This window comes from Suncus etruscus, chromosome 5 (genome assembly GCF_024139225.1).
Source record: "Suncus etruscus isolate mSunEtr1 chromosome 5, mSunEtr1.pri.cur, whole genome shotgun sequence".
In the NCBI taxonomy this organism is placed as follows: domain Eukaryota; kingdom Metazoa; phylum Chordata; class Mammalia; order Eulipotyphla; family Soricidae; genus Suncus; species Suncus etruscus.
Genome location: NC_064852.1, coordinates 22,625,243 through 22,640,953, shown reverse-complemented (window position 1 = coordinate 22,640,953; position 15,711 = coordinate 22,625,243). Strand labels below are relative to the sequence as shown.

Genomic DNA, 15,711 nt, shown 5'->3' with positions numbered 1-15,711 from the left:
AAATCTACCGCTGTTCGAACCATGGTCCTACATTTGCTGCAAGGCAAACACCGGCTATCGAGGCAGTGGTTTGAGGCATTTTGTTACAGGGAACACCCTGCACCACCTTTTCAGCTTGCTGTAAACCCCGATTTGATTTGTTTGGGTTTGGGGCCACACCAAGTTTTGCTCAGGGCTGACTCCTGGCTGGCTCTGTACTCCCAGAGTTTCTCCTGCAGGTATTTAGGGGATTCTATGCAGTGCTAGGAATTGAACCTGGGTCAGCCACATGCAGAGCAAGTGTTATTGTTCTGGCCCCCTCTGCCCACTGCAGTGACTCGGCTGCCTCTGGGTTCCTTTGAGCCAGACAGTGGGGTGACCAGCTCCAAGCTGCTCCAGAAGCTTCTCTGCTCTGAGGAGAATCTCAAGGCACCAGACAGGCCATGCCCTACCCAGGACACAGGCACATAAGGAGAGCATGGAAGATGCACAGTGGGGAGCATGGTCACTTCTGCATCCAGTAGGTGCCTTCAGGCAATGAGCCTGAAGATCAGAATCAAACAGCAGAGAGCGCGTTCCATACCCAGCTCTGCCCTTTGCAGAAAGTGGGTCCTGTGGTGTCAGATCCATGGAAACCCAGTTCCTCTTTGCCCTTCCTGGTGCTGTTGGGTTCCATGTTTCTTAGTCCTTTTGTGCCTGTCTGGGGGAGGGGGCTGCCGAGTGTACATGGGAGCCCCTCCCCCAAGTCCCTCCTGTAGTCCATGTTTGTCCTGGAACTCTCGGCATGAAAAGGGATGCAGGTCAGGTTGGGGTCACCGGCAGGTACCAGGAAGTGAAGCAAAACTAATCCAGATTTACTCCTGGCAGAATCTGTTTGCCTAAGTATTTAAGGGCAGATTAGGGCTGGCGGGCCCCGGATCACAAGCTGCAGTGTCAACAGGGGGAATGTGTCTGCGGGCCTTTTCTCTGCCCTGGAAGGAAGGAAAACTGCCCTGTAATGAGTTTCCTTTCTCGAGTGAGGGGCCCTGAGTGATTTGGCAGCTAATTGTTTCCCTAAGAAAAGCCTCTGTCCCCCAAGGGGGCGGCCCAGGGTCAGTGTCCATGGAGAGGCTGGGGATTCTCCCCCACTAAAAGCAGAAACACTCAGGGTCTTACTGGGCTTTTGGCATTTCTAGCCCTGTACACACTTCCAACAATATACACCATGCCACACATACACACCATAACATACCATACACACACCATATTCACCATACCACACAAATACCATATGCATACAGACTATTCATATATCACACTACACACAAAACATATACTGCATAGGTACACCACTTCATACAACATATATGTACATCATGCATGAACCAGATATGCCTGCACACACATACATACACTCCAGAATTGCTGTGAATTCATAGCTTTGGGCCTTTTGAGGAACCAAAAAACATCCCCTCCTTATAGGGCTGGGGGACCCCTTGGCCTAGGTCTTTGCAAACACCTGGTTTGTGACTGCCTGCTTAGGTGTCTCTCCCTCTGTGACCTCGGCCTCTCTTCACAGCCTCTCCCCCTGCTCTGGACACTGCTATAACTGAGCAGGCTAGGTTGCTGGGGAGGGTGCTCCTTGTATCAGGTCCTGGGCACCTCCCTTTACTGCTTTCCTCCCAAGGCCTACTTCGCCTCCTGCCCCTCCTATCTTCTGCTGCTCTCAGCTACCCCAGGACTCCTGTCTCTGTCTCCCACTGTGTCCCCAACATGTCCAAAGTGATTACAGCAGTGCACATGGGGCCATATGTAACCTGGGCTACTTTCCTATGTTCCCTGTCTTTGATACATCGGTCATAAGCAAGATTTCCTCCAACAGGAAGTCTGTCGACCCCAGGAAGTCTGGTCATTCTGCCAATTCTTTCTTGGTGCCAACTATACCCTGCCTTCCTCCAGGGTACAATTTCTGCCTTAATACATTAACACCTGCAGGTACTACCAGTGGCTTGCTTGGATGTGGCTTAATTAGCACAATTCTCAACACCATGTCAGATTAGTAAAAGTGAAAGAAGCCAGTGAGGAGAGAACTGGGGGGATGGGGGCCGGAGCAGGTATGCACCAGGCCCTGAGTTTCACCCCTTGCCCTCCAGGGTCCATGATCCCCTCCAGAATAACCAGGTAGCACCCAGCACCATCTGGCATGGCCAAGCCTGAGCATCCTAACCACCAAGGCCAGGCCAGGTACCACCAAGAGTGGCCTCCAAGAACCTCAGGGGAGGTCCCCACCCTCACTCCGGGCAAGCATCGATCTTAAGAGGCTCGGGCACCATCACTCACCCCAAGATCTATTTTGGGGGAATCACTCCAAAAAGTGCTCAAAAGGGTCTATCTACGCTCAGGGATCAGCCCTGACAAGTCTGTGTGGTGCCAGCGATCGAGCCAGGGTCAACCATGTTCAAAGCAGGCACCCTCCATGCTGTGCTGTCTCTGCAGACCCCACACTAGGTTCTGATTTGGAGACCTGAGACACTGCATCGCTCATTGGTGCTCTGAGGCCTGAGACACTGCACTGTCCTAGGGCCTCTGGCCCGGGGCCTTAGACACTGCACTAATGTTAGTTTCCCTGGCAAATTGGTTTTGCTGCTTGGGGGTTCATAACCCAGTCTTCACCCAGTGGGTACAAATGAAGACACCCCTCCCCTCTCTCTCCTGATACCCTGTCTGCTGGCTTTTCAGGGAAGAGAAGGAACGCTGGATCCGGGCCAAGTATGAGCAGAAGCTTTTCCTGGCACCACTGCCCTGCTCAGAGCTGAGCCGTGGTCAGCAGTTGCTGCGAGCCACAGCCGACGAGGACCTGCGCACAGTCATCTTGCTGCTGGCCCATGGCTCCCGGGACGAGGTGAACGAGACATGCGGGGAGGCTGACGGTCGCACAGCCCTGCACCTGGCCTGCCGCAAGGGCAATGTGGTCCTGGCGCAGCTGCTCATCTGGGTAGGTGTCCACTGGTGTCCAGGGCAGGAACCCCCTGTAAGACTCCCTCTCACACCCCAGTGTTTGGCCACTCTTTGAAAATCTCTTGAGACTTCTGGGGTCTCCTTAATGCATCCCCTACAGGTGGATTTGGGGTGGACACTCGGGAAGCATGTTTGCTTTTTTGTTTTTTATTTGTTTGTTCTTGGGCCACATGTGGCAGTGCTCCTGAGTTCTGCACTCGGGGATCACTCCTGGCCGGGGATGCAATCCAGGTCAGTCACATGCTAACCAAGCAAGCGCCCTCCCCACTGTGCTTTCATTTTGGCACAGGTGTTTGCTTCTGATTTCACATTCCGTGGGGCATTCTGATAGTTCCCCCAACAGGCCTTTGCACTCCAGGGCATGTACATGCCTTCCCATGCTTCCCATCTTTTGGGGACCCCACCCTTCATAAACCTTCCTACCCTCTCAGAGCTACTCTCTCCAATATGTGCAAATACTGATGGGAGCCTGGACTTGGGCATGTGGATGTGAGTGGGATACACAGCTTAGGGCACATCCAGACCCGCACTGCACACTAGTTGTAGCCCAAGCACTTTTCTGTGGCCACGCCTTGCCAGCGAGGGCAGCCAGTGTCTGTAGGTGGAGTGGGGGGTATTCTCCCACCTTGTAACCTGGCCCTGCTCTCATTGTCCCACTGACACTGTCCAGCTTTACTCAATGTGTCCCCTGACCCCATCCTCCCCACAGCTTCTGTACCAAACTGCCTTCAGTCGACAAGAGAAAGAGAAAGGCCTGGTGACACTTAGAGGACAGTGTGTATTCAGATAAAGAAAAAGATAAAAAGGTCCCAGTTATATGTGTGCTGATCTCCAGGAAGCCTGCCAGCTTAGCTTAGCTTGAGAGCAATTCAGGAAAGGGGTGACATCAAGCAAGGCTGTGTCCAGAGTGGACAGCTCCCACAGAAACAGTGGGACAGAAACAGGGGGCTCTGTGGATAGCACCCACAGAAGCAGTATCTCTGAGTTCAAAGTGAGGCATTTTTGTTTTGTTGACTTTGGGGATAACACCCAACAGGGCTTGTCTAGAAGGAATGACCCTTACAGGATCAAACTTGCTTCCTTCGGCCCAAACAGCATTGGGCCGTTTGCCTTGCATGCTGCCTACCTGGGAGGGACTCGGTTTGATTTCTGGCATCCCATATGGCCCCCCAGCCTGCCAGGGCCGATTTCTGAGTGCAGAGCCAGGAGTAACCCCTGAGCATCACCAGATGTGGCCCAAAAATAAAGTTAAAAAATCTCACTTGGGCCCGGAGAGATAGCACAGTGTCGTTTGCCTTGCAAGCAACCCATCCAGAACCAAAGGTGGCTGGTTCGAATCCCGGTGTCCCATATGGTCCCCCGTGCCTGCCAGGAGCTATTTCTGAGCAGACAACCAGGAGTAACCCCTGAGCACCTCCGGGTGTGGCCCAAACCAAAAAAAAAAAAAAAAATCTCACTTCCTGCAATCCTGCAACCCTTTGAGCCATTTTCTAGCCCTTGTTTTCTTTGTCCAGTTGGAAAGTCAGAAGTGAAATCAGCCCCACAGGGTGGTCCTGAATGCATTTTGGTGGCACCCAGGAAGCATTTTGATGACAAAAATGCATTTTTCCTTGGAAAATAAAAGTAGGTATCAGCGTCAAAGAAAAAGTACAGTAAGCAGGACAGCTTATGTGCAGATAGCCTGGGTTGGTGTGATCTCTAGTACCCCAGAGGGTCTCCCAATCCCCACCAGGAGTGACCCCTAAGCACAGAGCAGGAGTAAGCCCTGAACACCATCAGGTATGGCCCCAAAATAGAAACGCACAGAAAAATAGGTGGTGGGGTGGAGAGATGGTCCAGATTTAAGGCCTTGCATTGTGCCCACTCTGGGTTAGAATCCCAGCACCACCAGGGGTCACTCCTGAGTACAGCAGGACTGGCCCCTGAGCACCTCCTGATCTAGCCTGACCTTCCTAGGCAGTACCCAGATAACCAGCATGTCCCCCACTCACGCGCACCCTCTGTTCCTCCACAGTACGGGGTGGATGTGATGGCCCGCGACGCCCACGGGAACACAGCACTGGCCTACGCCCGACAGGCCGCCAGCCAGGAATGCATTGACGTGCTACTACAGTACGGCTGCCCTGACGAGCGCTTCGTGCTCATGGCCACCCCCAACCTCTCCCGGAAGAACAATAACCGGAACAACAGCAGTGGCAGGGTCCCTACCATCATCTGACCCCACGGCCCTCCCAGGGCACCCACTGCCCTGCCACACCCACCTGGGGGTCACACACACGCCACGTGAGTCCCATCCTTCCCCCCTCACTCACTCTTCCCCCGGACTCCAGCTCTCCTTCCCCGTCTCCCCAGAGAATCCCAGTTCCTAGCTGGTCCTCTCGGGGTGCCAAGAGACATCGACCAGGATGCAGGATGGATTCTCTGTTTCACCTGAACCCCTCCCCTGGACCACGCGCAGAGATCCCCCCTGCAGGGCTCAGTTGACGAATAGCACACCAGCAGCGGTGGCGGACAGTGACAGAGTCCTGGTCCCCCCCCAGGTGGCCTGGAGACAGCTCAGCACAAGGGATAGGGATGAGAAGGGGAGGGAAGGGAGGGGAAGAAGCCGGAGAAAAAGGTGGGTGAGGCCCCCTGAAACACGCAGTGAAGCACACAACGTTCCTTTCACCTCGACCGCACGGAACGAACGCCTGGATCTCATCTCTCTCTCTCCGAGGAGCAAGATGGCATAAATCAGAAGCAAGCAGAGTTTGTCAGGTTTGAGGCCTCTATGATGGTATGTGTCAAATCAGTTGTAGCTAATCTGTCCAGGGAGAATACGGGCTTCATTACACTCGTATCGTCGAGTTCTTCCAGCATTACCGCTGTTTAATAGAACATGATTAGTCATCACCGAGAAGGAAGCGTATTAGGCGAGGGAGGTAGTTACGCCGCACGCTCGGGGTGGCTGCCGGGATGTGATTGCAATAGCTCAGAGAAGCATCATATTATCCCAGACATGTTCTGGCGAGCTCTCGGAGCTCTCCTTTCTAAATTCACTGTCATAATTTAGTCTCTGTTTAATTTTTCAGTCCAAAGAGAGGTGATGAGTTCCCAAATGTTACTTGATTGCAAGTCTCCTTGGTGCAAAGGATTCAAAAAAAAAAAAAAAGAAAGAAAAAAAATAAATAAGAGTACATGGGGAATTTCAGAAGGAGATTCACAAATTCTGCTAACAATAACACTCGGAGGACGTTTGGTACGCCCAGTGCATGTGGCAAAGGCGATTTTACTCCCGAACAAGCGCGAAATGGTCTTTTCTGGGGCCCCGTGGATGTTCTGGGTCTCTCCGTCCCCCTGGGGCTACCGCAGCCCCAAGTCACACAGGCTCCTGTATTATGTCTTTAGATAAGATGTGTGAAAATCTATTTGAATAAAAGAAGTTCATAAATATGCATTGATTTTTGTACAGACAAATGGCACCTCTGTTAATTTATAAATTGAACTGGATGTGAACTAATAATGTGCAACTAGTTGAGATAAGAGGTTACAGATCATTGTACATGGAAAATATTCCCAGCAGTAAACACTTCCATTAATGTGATATACAGCTTCGAAAAGGAACATATCAGAACAAGATGCTGGTGCAATTTGCTTATTAAAATCGAGAAAGGGGAAAAAAATAGACACAGAGGCTTCTAGAAGGGGGTGGGAAGAGGCAAGTGATTCCTCATTATTGAAAGCAGAACTGGGAACTGATCGCGTGCACGATGGCACAGAGCAGGGGGCCGAAGCCCCGATGACAAGTAGGGGGCCATACCCAAATGGGGGCTTTGCAAAGGAAAATCAGTATGTCCGCTGGGGGTTCACGAGCCCATGTTCTTCCCCTGGGAGCCAGGCACCCCCACTTTCAGGCATTCTCATTCTGCTATCCACCGGCCACTTCTGTTGTCAGCCACTTTAGTACCAGAGAGGCCACCATATCCTGATGCCTTTGGGTTCTAAAAGACAGCCCCCCACCCCAGCACACATATAACACACCCAGCCCTGGGCAGATAGATTCCCATCCTGGCCACCAGCTCCACAAAGCCTGGGCACTCACATCTCAAACCCCCAAGTTTCTGTAAAAGTTTTTCTTTCCTCTTTTCAATAAGAATTTACCATTAGTGTCAGCAGTGACACGGGGAGCAAAAGGCCTCTGCAGGTTGACCTCTTGGGCTCGTTGTCTCTCAGACTCAAGGCATTCAGCTCAGGCTGGGATCTTGTGAGTTTAAGTCCCCTTGCCCTGGGTCCCCCCAAGGTCCTCCCAGCAGGTTTTAATTCTGTGTTTCATCGCTATGAAAGTTTCTTTGAAATGGGAATAGAGAAGAGCCCGTCTAGCCAGGGCATAGAGAGCTTCTCCTATTATTTCGTGCTCGGCTGGTCACAGCCTCTGGGTGCAGATCCAGCCCCTGTGACAGTCTTGGATTCTTCCTTCCCCTGCCCCAATAGATCCTTCTCACTCCAGCACTGCTGTATCAGGCCCTCCTCCCCCAGGGCTCCCAGCCATGTATATGTGTGGTGTACATATCACTATATGTGTGTATAATACAATATTTTCCCAAACGACTCCTTTTTCACTTTACTTTCATGAACACAGAACCTTGGTTCTCCCTTGATCTGCTGCTTTAGCTGGGCTCCAGGCAAGGGGAAGTGTGCAGTGGGGGTGTCTATTTTCTTTGAAAATCAAGTCTACCACTGGCCACTTCAGGAGGTGAGTCCCTTTCTTGAGCGATGGTCCTCCCAGTGAGGTTGACCAGGGCTTTGTCAGAACCAGGATGTGCCCTTGTGAGGGAAACCCTGACGGAAGCTTTTGAACCAGGAGAGGGTTGTTGAGGCTGGGTCCTATCTAAAACAAGTTGGAGCTCGCTGGCCAGCTGCAATCTGGCACTTAATCTGTGAAACTGGGATGACTTTGAACCTGTGAATCCAGATAAGTTTGGATGCTCAGGAAGTAGGATGTCCTGTAAGGATAGACATGTACGGACAGGCCACAAGTTCAGCAGGGGGATCCTTCGTTTGTGTGCTGGGGGATCAGTATAGGCATCCCCACTAACCCACTCTGGGGGTGTCTGGTGTTTCCTCTACACATCTGGAACAGTGGCAGGAGAGTGAGACTAGGAGGAGCTCCCACCCCTTACAGGAAGCTCATGCTCGCTATGAGAGGAGCCCCATAAATCCACTTCTGCTCTGAAATCATCCCTTTCTCCACCTGAATGTGGCCCCCACACATCCCCCAGATGGCCTCTGGCCCTGGGATATCTGGCATCCGGACCACCCCCCCACTTCTGCAAGCACCAGGGGTGTGAACCCCATGTAGTTCATTCATCCATGTCTCTCCCTTTAAGATGGAAATGCCTGAGTCCCTCCTAACCCATCCTGCCCTGCCCAGGATACCAGGCCCCAGACTGCCCAGTCCTTTCCTCTGGGAGCACAGCTCTACTTGCACGTGACCACTGCCCCCTTCATTGTCTCTCCACCCCTATCCCCACCAAACCTTCCTCCTTGGAGTTTAGAATGTTCTGGAAACGAAGTGACCCAGGGAAGCCTTTGCTACTAAGAGGACTTTGATGGGGCCTCCTGAAAGAAGTTTGGAAAAGCCAATCCATGATCTGAAACAGACCTCTGGATTGTGCTTGTAGCCTGGAGGGAATTGCGGGGGGGGGGGGGCACTCAGGAAGTGCAATGGCCTTGGCTGTCCTCTGTGTGGTGCCTTTCAGGTGTCTTAAGTTGGAAGCACCAGGTGCAGACTACGATTCCTCACCATAGGGATGCAGGGGAAAGAAATGGGAACTGAATAGTGTTTAGACTCCATCCAGCATGGCTACCCCAGCCCCTGGAGCCCAGGCTGCCTGGGCCTGGGTCAGCCACCACCAACTCCAACTGGAGTCCTTCAATCAGTGGGAGAGGTTCCCCTGGCCCCTCGATTCTGCAGAGACTGGCTGAACCTTGCATTTTCCTGGAGATGGGGAAGGGGGACTACTTTCTGAGTGGACACACCTTATTGCATTGGGGTCCCTGTTGAAAATAGTCTGGGAGAGAGCCGGTGGATGATAAAACACTAACAAAGCCAAGGATTCTAGAAGTATCATCTCCCACGCCATCTCACCAGAGCTAGGCCTGCCACTCCAGCTACATCTACTAGGGCCTGTCATGGTCTCTTATAAATGACAGCCAGGATTGGGGGTGGTTTCAAGGGCATATGCCTCTTGGGTACACTTTGGGGTTGAGACCTTCTTCCTGACCCTGAAGAGAGGCACAGAGACAATGGGGGAACTGTTCTTTTTTTCTTTCTTTTTTTTTTTTTTTTTTTTTGGCCATGCCATAACCACCAGAGTTAGAGAAGGAGCCTTTCTGCTCACACATAGAACCCATCTGGGGCTTGTATTGGGGGTTGTAGAAGGGGAACCCTCAACCCAGACTCCACAGGAGATGCAGAATCCCTAGCAATGGGTGAGAGGAACTGGGGTGTGGACCCACAGTGGGGCCTCTTTAGGTCCTGGGATGCTATGGGTTCCCGGTAGTCGCCGATTCAGAACTGGATTTTGCCCAACCGTGGATTCCCTACTCGTAGCTGGTGTAAAGTGGGAATGTTGGGGCTCCTCAAGGCAGGTTGGTTCCCTCCCCTGTGAAAACAAAGGCTACAGAGAACCCCCCCAAAGACACCAGTGAGCAGCCCAGTCAGTGATTCCCTTCTCTGCTCTTCCTCCACATTCCCTCCACCCAGGGAAACTCAGGTCCTACTGGGTTCTTTGGGCTGGTGGTAAGCACTAGCCAAGGGAGTGCTACAACTCCTGCCCCTCTCTGGGCAGCACCCCCCTACCTCCAGGATTTTCCAGCTTCTTCCCTCTATCTCTACTGGGGTAACACAGGACGCCACTAGAGTATCAGGCCAAGGCGCTGCACAAGCCCAGGACACACATCTGTTCCCCGAGGTTCAATTCCTTCTTCCTCCAAAACCATGTGTCACCTCTACACCTCACAGGTTCGTCCCCCTTCACACTCTGAAGTCTGTGTCTGAAATAAATCAACCTCTTGAAGTGGCAGCCTCATCTGGCCCCTCCCTGGACAAGCAACCAGCTGAACCCCGAAATGATGCACCCCAGTCCCATTGTGGCCTTGAAGTTTGGGCGTGTTTGGGAGGGAGCAGGGAAGACCGCCCCCATATATATATATAAATATCTAAAGATCAGTGTATAGACCGGAGCACAGCCCGGGGTACCCGGCACGATGGTTTGTTTTTATTTGGTTGGGGGGGGTTGTTTTTATATTACCTCATTCAGCAAGTTTATGTCCCCAATGAGTCACCGAGGCTTTATTTATATTGTTTGTACTGTAATTAAAACCAGTGACAGACATTCCACTTGGCTTGTTACTCCACATGATCTTGTTGGGATTCAAGATGCCAGTTTGTATTTCTCTGCCTTGGGCTTTTTGTGTCTGCTGTACAGAATTCTGCGGGGAACGCGGAGGGGAAGCGCTGTATAGCCGTGTAGAGCCTCTTTCTAATAAAGAGATGAACTATATCTACTCGCATCTCTGTACTTCTTCTTTGGGGGGAATGTTGGAGGGCCGGGATTGGACATCAGCAGGACTAATGTGGTGTTAGTCGAATGCTCTTCGCCTGTGTGCAAGCTGTTCCAGGGACTAAGCAGAGGTGAGGATTAATCCTCCTTAAGCTCCGGCAGGAGGCGAAAGGAGGGATCTTTTCTGATGGCATCATCCACAAGAAACTGCCAGAGACTCCGGTTTCCCTTCCAGGAAGGAGCAGGCCCCCCAAAGTTTCAGAGGCTTCTATTCTAGTGGTTTTTCAACCACTATCTGAGTCCCTGCGCTGATCAGCAAGTACAAGGCAGTTACTGGCCGGCCAGAGAGAGAGAGAGTACAGTGGGTAGGCACTTTCTTACCTGCCTGCTTACCTTACTGGTTCATCCTCAGAACTCACAGGGTCTCCCAAGCCTTACCAGAAATGACTCCTCAATGGGCCAGAGCAGTGGTGCAAGTGGTAGGGTGTTTGCCTTGCTCATGCTAACCTAGGATGGACCACTGTTTGATCCCCTGGCGTCCCATATGGTCCCCCCAAGCCAGGAGCAATTTCTGAACGCATAGTCAGGAGTAACCCTTGAGCATCACTGAGTGTGCCCCCCCCCCAAAAAAAGAAATGACCCCTCAAAAATGGGTTGCCAGGTAAGGTATTTATTTGCCTTGCATGCTGTGACCTGAATTCGATCCCCGGGATCCCCATTGGGTCTCATAAGCACCACCATTCCTGAGCACAAAACCAAGAGTAACCCCTGAGCAATGCCTTGTAGAAGAAGGTGTGGCCTCCAAAAGAAGGTATAATTCATCCCATATAGCCCCCCAGACTCAAGATCACAATGAGGGATTATGGAGAGGACTCAGAGGGCTGAGGGACATGTAGGGGTGTTCATGTTTAGTTCTGGACACTACAGGGGATCCCCCAACACTGCCAGGTTTGAGACACCAAAAAAGAATAAATTGTAAATTAGGCTATACTGAAGGGTAGAAAAAACTCTCATCAAAAGATAGTTGTTGGGGCCAGAGCAATAGCACAGTGGTAGGGTGTTTGCCTTACATGTGGCTGATCCAGGACAGACCTTGTTTCGATCCCTGGAGTCCCATATGGTCCCCCAAGCCAGGAGCAGTTTCTGAGCCCATAGCCAGGAGTAACCCCTTAGTGTCACTGGGTATAAACCCCCCCCCCCAAAAAAAAAAAAAGGATAGTTGTTGGCCTGGACCTGTGCTCTATTCTCAGAATAGGATTCTCACCATAGCCCAAAGCAGATTAGACTCATAGATTTGTGGGTGACAACTCAGACCCCAGGCCACACATCCCATAGAAGACCCGTCAGCCCTCTTGGAACAAACCGACAAACTGGATGGATCTTGAGATTATGCTGAGTGCAATCAGAAAGTGAAAGACAATTACCAGATGGTCTCACTCATCTGTGGAATATGAATCACTAAAGCAAACGAACTGGCAAAAAGACAATAAAACTAACTCCGAGACTGTGTGGAAGCTGCGGTGGTCACTGGCGGGGAGTGGGGGGCGGTCAGGTATCTTTTGTGGGGGAACTTCTGAGTCCTGGCTCAGAAGCATGACATGAACCCCAGAAGCCCTAGAGGATTGTAAACCAGAAATCAATCAAGAAGAAACATTTTATATATGTTAAATCAAGATGTGTGAGTATATTTAAGATGAATCTCTGTTGAGTAAAGATTTTTGTATGATTTTATATCTCCCCCATCGCCAAACTCCAGAACTCTCTACTAGCACAAACTTGCATTCCTAGGCCTCCTCTTTCCCTGCGAGGACTATGTTTTTAAAGTAATGGGGCCCAAGTGATAGTACCAAGTTCAATCTCCAGCATCCCTGAGCACTACCTGGAATGAACCCTGAGAGCAGAGCCACGATGAACCCCTGAGCTCTGCCAGATATGGCCCAGAAACAACAAAAACCAAACATACCCCCCAAAGAAGTGATTGGATTTTGGGTTATTCTATTTTTCTTCACATTCAAATAGAGAAATGATTGACTAATTGACAAAATGCTGAAACAAGTGGGTGAAAAATTGAGAAGCATCTTCAAGGAGGTGCCAGATGTCAGTTTGAGACTGCAGAGACCAGTTTCAAGGCCAGTGTGGGGGCGTTCAAAGGCAAGGCTGCTATGGCCCTGCCCCCCAGCCCCCACCCACTTCCTTTCTACCTGCTGTCTTCCCTGCTTCCTGGGACAGCCGGCCTTGCCACCCCCAAAGGACACCCCTAGTTCTGGGGAGAAGCCATTGGCTAGTCTCCCTCCTTGTCCATCTGTACCCCCTTAGCTACACCACGCCCCATATTCTGTACTTTTGTTTGCCCCCATTTCCCCAAGGAAATCCAATTCCCTCCTCTCCCCAGTTCTGGGTCTAAAGTCTCACCTGCCCCACTCCCACTGGAGATGCCACTGGTTCTCTCCAACCTCCAGGGCATGCCACAGATGCACAGATGAGATTGCATTTCTTCGGACATTATCACCCCCCTTCTGCGCCTCATTCAGCTTTGGGGGCACCAGGTCCAGTCCACAAGGACATGAACTGAGCATATGCAGGAGAGAAAGCCCTAGATTGTCTCAAAACCAGCCTCCTTCCAACTGTGATGCTCAGAACTGCCCATTACCCCCAGCCAGAGTCCCTCCTGACACCCCAGGCACACACAGCATAGGGCAGACTTAGCTGGGAGGGAGGGAGCAGGGCCCTAGCCCAAGAATCTGCACAGCAAACTTGGGCAGGAACCAGGATTACAGATACCCCCCACCTCACTCCCACAGAACCATCCCCCCCCCACCCAGCACATTCCTACACAGCCATGACACATCTATCACAGCTCAGGCCCAGGAAAGCATCTAATTGGCCCATAAATGTGCCTTGTCTCCGCTGCTGACACCCCCAAGACACTGTGGGCAATTAGCCCTTATTTATCTGCCTGTGGGGCAGAGCAGGGTGCTGCAATTCAGCCCTGCGAAGGACCCAAGACAGAACCACTCACACACTGCAAAGGCACCACTGACCACCACACTCACAAACCACACACACACCTGTCTTTGTCCACCACACGCTCCATGCACAGCACACCTGTATCCACCACAGAGACACACCACACAGGTGCATGACACATATATTTCACATGCACCACAATACTACATGTATAGGTACTACACACAGACCACACATATATACATAGGTCATGTAGATGTCACATACCATACACATGTGGATCATATGTCCTGTATATCATGTACATGCATGTAGTCTCTGCACCTCACATCCATATACATCCACATATATATATATACACACAAATTCCACTCACTGCATATATATACTCTGTGTATAAACACTATACACACGATATGCACACATCTACAACTCACTTTCCACATATACATACACGTAGATGTACATATTATCTACACCACACCACAATATACCGCATATCATACACAAAATATGCCATAGAGAGAACTGGACAGCTCAAGGTTAGGGGGTCTTACCTTTTGTTCTGTTTTGTTGTTTTTTTATTGTTTGTTGTTTTGTTTTGTTGTGTCACATCTGCCAGTGCTCAGGAGTTAATCCTGGCCATGTGGTCAGAAATCCCTCCTGGGGCCGGAGCAATGGCACAAGCGGTAAGGTGTCTGCCTGTGCGCACTAGCCTAGAATGGACCGAGGTTCAATCCTCCTGCGTCCCATATGGTTCCCAAGCCAGGAGCAATTTATGAGCGCATAGCCAGGAGCATCACTGGGTGTGGCCCAAAAACACAACAACAACAAAAATGCTGGGATTAAAACCACCATCCATCCTGAATCAACTGCATCCAAGGCAAATGCCCTACTGTTGTGCTATTTTTCCAGCCCCTTTTCTTCCTTCCTTCCTTCCTTCCTTCCTTCCTTCCTTCCTTCCTTCCTTCCTTCCTTCCTTCCTTCCTTCCTCCCTCCCACCCTCCCTCCATCCCTTCCTTCCTTCTTTCCTTCCTTCCATCTTTCCTTCCTTTCCTTTCTTCCTTTTCTTTATTTTTGGTTTGGGGCCACACTGGCGGTGCTCAGGAGTTACTCCTGGCTCTGTGCTAAGGAGATACTCCTAGCTCTGTGCTCAGAAGTTACTCCTGAGGTCAGGGTGGGGGTCCATATAGGATGCTGGGATAGAACTAGGGTTGGTGCTTGCAAGGCAAGTTATTGCTCAAGCCCCCAGGTGTCTTATCTTATCTGCAGCAGAGCCCAATTCAGAGCCCTGGCACCTAATGGTGCCCTGAACATGGCCAGGAATGATTCAGGACACAGAGCCAAGAGTAACCTCTGATTCTAACCAAAACACACACACACACACAGAGAAAAGAGAGGGTGCAAAAAGCAAGTTTTTCAACAGTCTGTATGCAGACCAGCCCCATATTGGCTGGCAAATTTGTAGGGTCATATCAATGAAGAAGTAGATGTATCTGTCTGCAGGGAACATGTGGTAACAGGGAAATTAGCAATTTCTCTCTGAAATTATCTTGATTTTCATGTATTTTCTTTGCTATTTTGAATTTTCTGATTCGCCTATATACGTGTCTGTTACTTCTGTGATGCTTTTTAAAACAGGACAGATATAGACCACAGAGGGTTGAAGGGCTGCGCATGTGGTTTGCATGTGGGAGGACTGGGCTCTCTCCCTGCAACACAGGATCCTCCAGCACCCCAAGAACTGTCCCCTAGGCAGACAGCAGGAACCCCCCCCCAGGATTTTCATTGTCTCCAAGAACAAATAAACTGAACAACCACCACCCCATAGTCCCTTTGAACATTTGAACATGTGTCCTGCCAGATTTAAAATAGATGCATGTTAATTTGAAAAAAAAAATGAAATAACATCATTAAAAATATTTTGTGCCTACTCTTTATTTTTTTGAAATTAAGTCTACAAAAAAAATCAAAGACTAGAATAATTTAGGAAACACTCAAAAAACACTTTATCTGTATTTGTCACATGTTAACATTTCAATAGATGGGATCTTAGGCAGACAAAAGAAAAATATAAATGATGATGAATTGATGAAATATAAGGAGAGATGATAATGATATAGACAGAGGATAGATAGCTTGATAGATAGATTGATTGATTATAGATAGGTAGGTAGGTAGATGATAAATAGATGAATAGAGCATGTGTACATGGATTGGATGG

At 50.3% G+C, this 15,711-nt stretch overlaps 1 protein-coding gene across 5 annotated transcripts in view; it reads left to right on the top strand.

The window, feature by feature from the left end:
• The window catches only part of AGAP1 (ArfGAP with GTPase domain, ankyrin repeat and PH domain 1), a 348,034-nt gene extending 342,583 nt beyond the window's left edge, over positions 1-5,451 (top strand). For all 5 annotated transcript variants that reach the window (XM_049773603.1, XM_049773601.1, XM_049773600.1 and 2 more), the window contains 2 exons: positions 2,698-2,953; positions 4,991-5,451. In XM_049773603.1, coding sequence (XP_049629560.1) covers positions 2,698-2,953; positions 4,991-5,194 — 460 coding nt within the window. In that variant the 3' untranslated portion in view covers positions 5,195-5,451. The remainder of the gene's footprint in view (positions 1-2,697; positions 2,954-4,990) is intronic.
• Positions 5,452-15,711: the final 10,260 nt, after the last annotated feature.